Below are 6784 nucleotides of genomic sequence, written 5' to 3' on the forward strand. Positions count from 1 at the left end.
TGCCTCCTCCTCCTGGCCCTTTTGTGGAGGCAGCGGCAGCAGCCACGAGGAGGCCAAAGCCTACCCTGCAGCCCGGCCTCCTCGGCCTCACCGCTGCCTCCACGGGAGGCCTCCAGGCCGGCCTCCTCGCAGATGCAGCCTGTATACATACATATACATATATATACACATATACATATACCCTCCCTTCAGCCACCATCTTGGGGAGAGAGAGGCAGGCGAGCTCCAACTGCCTGCCTGAAGAAGACAAGCCCTCCCTTCAGCCACCATCTTGGGGGGAGAGAGGCAGGCTGGCTCCAACTGCCTGCCTGAAGAAGACAAGCCCTCCCTTGTATTGTTTTTAAATTGTATGGATGGGTTTTTGTATTGTTGGGCTATGTATTGGTTTTGATGGTGTTTTTGTAAACCGCTGTGATCTACAAGGAATAGCGGTCTAGAAATAAAATTTCATTCATTCATTCATACATATATGTATGTATGTATGTATGTATACACACACACACAAACAAACTGTGGAGCAGCCGAAAATGTAATGCTGCATGTATATGCTTACACACACATCTTTGTGTGTGTGTGTATATATATATACGTACATATACATATATACACACATATACATATACATTCCCCCCCCACACACACACACACAAAAGGTTTCTGCTTTATCTCGTTCAGTGGAAAAATCGCTCTCCAGCCCCAGCGGTTGTCCTGAAAGGAGAAAGGGCCAATGGAAGGAGATGGGGGAAATTCCAGCGCAGCATCATGGGAAATTTGTAACCCGGTGGTCTTCAGGAGAACCAGCGGATTGGATGTACACACCAGCCAAAGCAGCAGAGGTTTCGCACTGGCCATCAATACGGATCCCGCCGATCCACTAATTTTGCGCACTCGCAAAACGGAGGAGCCGGCTGCCTTCAGTTCGGAACCCAGCCGTGAATACGCATTGGCCAAAGCATATTCACGTTATATCGCATTGGTCAATACGTATTCTGAGCTCACAGGTGTGGAACACCAATGCAATATAACGCGAATACGCATCGACCAATGCGAACTGACCCTACTTCCGCACTCAAAAAACCCTGTGTGGAAAGGTCCATGGAAGCTAGTAATCGCCTCTTGTAGTTTGTAGCACTTCTAGCTACCTACGAAGCACAAGGTTTGGGGTGTTCAAAACAGAAATAGTGCCAGTGTGATTCTTTTGCTTGCCTTTAGGCTTCATAGCCTTAAACAACTGGCATGGGCAACCCACTGCCCTCATTTGAATACCTGGGTACACACCCATTTTATTATACCTGTTGCTTGCTTCCCAGTCATCTGTCTGTTTTAAACAGAGTAACAGTTCTACTCATAGGCACCCACCCCTTTGAGACTACTAGGGGCAGGAGACAATAGAGAACATACCTCGCTTCCACTGAGCATCACCTGCCAGGTTCAACCAGGATGTGCGGAGGTCTTTGGGAAAGGGAAGGAGAAGAATAATTACAGAACAGCGTGGTGACTATTGGAGGTGAGTCTCCAAACAATGAGCAATAAAACATTTCACAGGCATTGCCCACTTCCTCCTCGTTCCATGTTCAGAAGAGACGGGAAGATCAGCTGAATCCTGCTCTAGCAAAGGCAATGCATAAGTGTCCTTTCCCACACTTAAAGGAAACAAGCCGTCACAAAACAGAACATACAGTTAGGGATGTAAAGAATATTCTCCAAAATTCAAAAATTAGTAGAAATATGTCTAATTTGAAAATTTCGAAAGCATTTTATAGAGAAGAAATTCTGATCACTTCTCGATCATGAGTAAGAATTTTGATTTTTAATCATTTCCAAATGAAGAGAAGAGAAGAAACTTTCAGCTGACAAATTCGACCTACAGGATTTGGATATTTTGCATAAGAAAAGCTACCATTCATCCTGGGTTTTACCAGAGGCTATTTCCTTTGTTAGGGTGATTCCCCCCCCCCATCTTTGCTCACTCACAGCTTTACTTTGAAAAACAAAAGGGGAGGCATTTTGTGTGTTGGTGGTAGATAAGACATTCTGCCCTTTATGCCATGCTCTTTTTGGATGCATCACACACTCTTATTCATGGATATTTTGAACTCTCCTTGCCATATATATATATATATATATATATATATATAAAAAATAAAATGCAAAATAAAAGTAGGTTTGCCTTAGCATCACCTTGAGAGCTGGAGAGAGGTTTGTCATGCCCTGCCTCTGAGGCTGAGAGAATGTGCACTCTCCTTGCCAATTATTATTATTATTGCATGACCTTAGCATCACCATGGGAGAAGTGCAGAGTTGGTCATGCCCTGCCTCTGAGGCTGAGAGAGTGTGACCCTCACAAAAGAGAAGAAGGGGCAGGGTGGGGTGCAATGGCAGGAATTCTGCCATAATGGATAAAACCTAGCATTCGAAGGGATTCCAAGAGGTCATCCAACCCCCCCCCCCTCTTCTACCATGAAGAAATACCTAGGAGTTGGAGTTGAAGCTGAGAACATGTGACTTGCCCAAGGTCAGCCAGTGAATTTCTATGATGAACTGGGAGGCTAGAGTCCTGATCCCAGTTCAGCCATGTAAATCCACAGGGTGACATTGGGTAAGTCACACTCTCTCATTCATGGATATTCTGCACTCTCCTTGCCAATTATTATTATTATTATTATTATTGCATGACCTTAGCATCACCATGAGAGAGGTGCAGAGTTGGAGTTGAAGCTGAGAGCAAGTGACTTGCCCAAGGTCAGCCAGTGAATTTCTATGGTGAACTGGGAGAATGAAGATCTACTGAACTTTTCCCCTTCCCCACTGCCATTCCCTTCTCCTTTTGTCTCTTGTCTCTTTAGATTGGAAGCCTGAGGGCAGGGAAATGTCTAACAATTTGTAAGCTGCTCTGATAGCCTTTTGGCTGAAGAGCTGGGCATTTATTATTATTATTATTATTATTAGAGTGCTAATCCCAGCTCAGCCAGGTAAATCCACAGGGTGACATTGGGTAAGTCACACTCTCTCACTCATGGATATTCTGCACTCTCCTTGCCAATTATTATTATTAATATTATTATTATTATTATTGCATGACTTTAGCATCACCATGGGAGAGGTGCAGAGTTGGAGTTGAAGCTGAGAGCATGTGACTTGCCCAAGGTCAGCCAGTGAATTTCTATGGTGAACTGGGAGGCTAGAGTCCTGATCCCAGTTCAGCCATGTAAATCCACAGGGTGACATTGGGTAAGTCACACTCTCTCATTCATGGATATTCTGCACTCTCCTTGCCAATTATTATTATTATTATTATTATTATTGCATGACCTTAGCATCACCATGGGAGAGGTGCAGAGTTGGAGTTGAAGCTGAGAGCATGTGACTTGCCCAAGGTCAGCCAGTGAATTTCTATGGTGAACTGGGAGAATGAAGATCTACTGAACTTTTCCCCTTCCCCACTGCCATTCCCTTCTCCTTTTGTCTCTTGTCTCTTTAGATTGGAAGCCTGAGGAAACGTGCCAAACTTCCTTTTGACATGGCAATTGAGTTTGAAATGCAAAGTAATTAGTGTAATTATTCGACTTGTCTTTTATTTTCATTCGAGAAATCTGTGAAAAATATTTCACTAGCTGCTGGAAGGGAGAGAAGAAATCACCTTTTGAAAGGGGGTTTTGTGGAACGAATATTTTTTAAAGAAATTCTCTTAAAGTTCTCAATGAACGAGAAGAAAAACATGGGTTTCTCCAATCACTACATACAGTACACTCCATTCTGTTCCCCAAAGTCTCACTACTGCTCTCTGCCCTTGCGCCTGCCACCTATTTTCTGGGCAAATCAACCTTGTAAAGGGGTTTACAAAGATCTAAAAACAAAGACTAATAATGACACTGAATGATGAGATATAGGCTTGCTGCAGTTGGGACTTCATCTGTTTGTAATGCAAAAAGCAAAGTATAGATTATTTTGATTATTAAGAAAGTTCTAATTAATTGATTAATTGTCAAGACTGAATTGCCACCAAGTAACACAATTAATGGTCTAAGTTGCAATAATAACTTTAAATAAAGTTATAAGCAATCAGATATATGGTTCCACAGATAATAAAATCAATACAAGAAACAAGAAACAAGAAAAAATATTTTAAACACATTTTGGCTTTGAAAATTCATGAGTTTAAAAGACTTGGAAAAATGGAAACAGTGTTTGCCCTTACCAAACTTTTCACATTCATAAATGCATTCCAAGAGAGTTGGAAAGTTATTTCTGTTGCCTCCGCAGCCGCTGTAAAGGAACGTACGGCACATACTGCCCTTGGGATCATAGTAAAAGTTTTGAAATGATTCTTTGCACGATCCGTATCTTGGAGGACGTTGACATTTTCTGGGCAGAGTTTCTGGGGGAGAGAGAGAAGGGGAAAGAGCCATGTCTCACATACTTTCATCTTCTCTTGTGCCACTCGGATGAGAATGGCATTTGAAGTATGTTTGCCTATCTAGTCCTAGGGGTGACTAGCAAAGAGATGAGGCAGCAATGGCAGTCGGATCCATACTTTCCCAGTAATTTGGAATGGGTTTTGGAACAATCTCTTGGCTATTGGAAGAGGATTGTGGATGTTGTAGTCCAGAACATGGGCAACACTAAAGTTTCTCCACCACAATAAGAGTCAAATCGGAAGACTTGAGAAGTACACAGCGAGGCGGGAAAATGGGAAAATATGACCACTTTGTGAGGTCTCAGGTCTATCTTTGGAGGTGGGAAATGGGAGCATTGCTCTCCTAATAAGAATTCTACCCCATCGAATGAAAGTCTCCTTCAGTCCCTAAATTGCTAGCATTGCTGAGAATGAGACACTGGAAATTGTTCACACGACTACATGCTGTATTCACATTTCTTTGTCTATCTTGACTGTATTTCTTACTACTCAAAAATATCAAGTGCTCTACCTCAAGAAAAAAACCAGGCACTTCAGATTAATGGGGGGGGGGGGGGGATAGGGGAGGAAACAGAAATTCTCAAATGGAGCATAAAGTGAATACCCACAATCCATGTCATTGCAAACAGAAGGTACTGCCCTCCCAAAGGAAACCAACAGCCACAGCTTTGTGCGCATGTGGATTTGGAACGGAGAGTGCTGGAGGCACTCTCCTGTGACAGGGCAGGAAAAAGCACTCCATTCAGTTAAAGCAGGCTCCACAACATACAGCCCAGGGGCAAATGCAGCCTGCCAAATAATGATTTCCAGCAGTCTCCAATGAGGAAGGACCACTTCCTATGGGATGCATAGTAGGCGCCTGCTAAGGGCCAGCCAACCTCTTGGGTGAGGCTCCTCTGCAGCCCAGGCCTATTCCCAAGGAGAAGGCTGGCCTGAGGATTCACCCACAAGCCTCCTCCACAGCTCATTCCCAAGAAGAGGCCAGGCTCTGGAGGAGGAGGATGGAAGGAAACACTCTCCCAAGCGTCCATCGCTGCAGCCCAGCCTTACTCCCTAGTTCTCCTTCACCACCCTTCCAATCCCAACGCTGCTAAAAGAAATTCCAGCTAATTGGAGGATAAGAAGGGGGGAAAGGAACTAGGCAGGCATTAAAAAAACTTGTAAGAGGAACTTTGCTGTCAGAAGACTTGTATTTTAAAAAACTTCATAGAATCATAGAATGCCAACTTAAAAAGCCATTTGTAGTAGTCTATTTTAATTTCCTACTATCTGCACTTTAAAAGGAAATATTACATGTGCCCATGTGATGGAGTAGTGCGCACATTTTAATTCATTCTCCCTTTTATTGTGATATTTGTGGCATTTTAATCAGCTTTATTCTCCAAAAAGAAATCCCTGGCAAATCATATGAATCCTGTCTTTTCCCCCTTCCTTTCCGATCAACATTCCCAGGTTCCAGATAAGGTGTCCAGGTTCTATGCAGCCATTCCTGTCTGCTGTAGACACCTGAGAACTAGATAACAGTCCTCCTAACTGATGAACACTTGGAAGGTATTTCAAAAACATCAATATCAAATATGATTCCGGAGCACAATAAACTGATTGCTGGCAAGAAGTGTAATACATTGCATTCACTAAACATTGTAAACAGTAAGAAAACCTTAAGAGTGTATTAAAACTTGCACCATTTAGCAAAGTAATTTTTAAACATTAATGTGGTTTCATGATAAGTGAAAACCTTAACTAATAAGTGTAATTAACACATTTTAACGATAATTTAGAGCTTCAGATTATGAGTGATCTATAAATGCAAAACAAACCTAAAGCAACACAAGTCCTGTTAAACTTGAAAAAAACCAGGTCTCAGCATGTCTTAAATCAGCTCTGTTCTTACCTGTTTTTGCTGCAATACCAGGCAGTTTATACCAAGATATTATAAAACCCATTGCGAGGACAATTATGACTATGTCACTGCAATGCATGATGTCTCTTTGATGCTGATGCTCAATAGCAAGGGAAGTTACTTCATACTGTGTTTAATAGCAAAAGAAAAAAGAGGGAGGAAGAGAATGTGAATGCATAATTTGGATATAAAAAAGGAGCGTGGAAGAGTAGGAACACACTGAAACTGTTCTTTTCAGTTCAAGATTACTTTCTGTTCCAAATAAATACTATTCCCTTTCAACTAGAGACAAAGCAGAACTATAAAGTCAGTTAGCAGAAACTTGAGGTAGGAAGAAACTGTCCAGGCCCTATGATATGTTCTTCATAATGTTGCTCTTTTGGCATCCAGATCCATATATCCATCTCCTCCTTCCCTTTATTGCTTTTATTTGTTTCAATTAGTAAATGTCTGCCCTGCCTTTC

General features: G+C 42.3%; 1 protein-coding gene across 1 annotated transcript in view; it reads right to left on the bottom strand.

Moving 5' to 3' along the window:
* The window catches only part of LOC149307033 (thrombin inhibitor hemalin-like), a 29312-nt gene extending 22904 nt beyond the window's left edge, over positions 1–6408 (bottom strand). Inside the window, exons 1-3 of the mRNA XM_089537804.1 lie at positions 6312–6408; positions 4199–4378; positions 1402–1452 (exon numbers count right to left, since the gene is read on the bottom strand). Of these exons, the coding sequence (XP_089393930.1) occupies positions 1402–1452; positions 4199–4378; positions 6312–6399 (319 nt within the window). The 5' untranslated portion in view covers positions 6400–6408. The remainder of the gene's footprint in view (positions 1–1401; positions 1453–4198; positions 4379–6311) is intronic.
* Between the last annotated feature and the right edge of the window lie 376 nt (positions 6409–6784).

The sequence above is a fragment of the Sceloporus occidentalis genome, unplaced genomic scaffold (assembly GCF_023333645.1).
Source record: "Sceloporus occidentalis isolate IW3139 unplaced genomic scaffold, rSceOcc1.0.p SCAF_9, whole genome shotgun sequence".
Classification (NCBI taxonomy): Eukaryota; Metazoa; Chordata; class Lepidosauria; order Squamata; family Phrynosomatidae; genus Sceloporus; species Sceloporus occidentalis.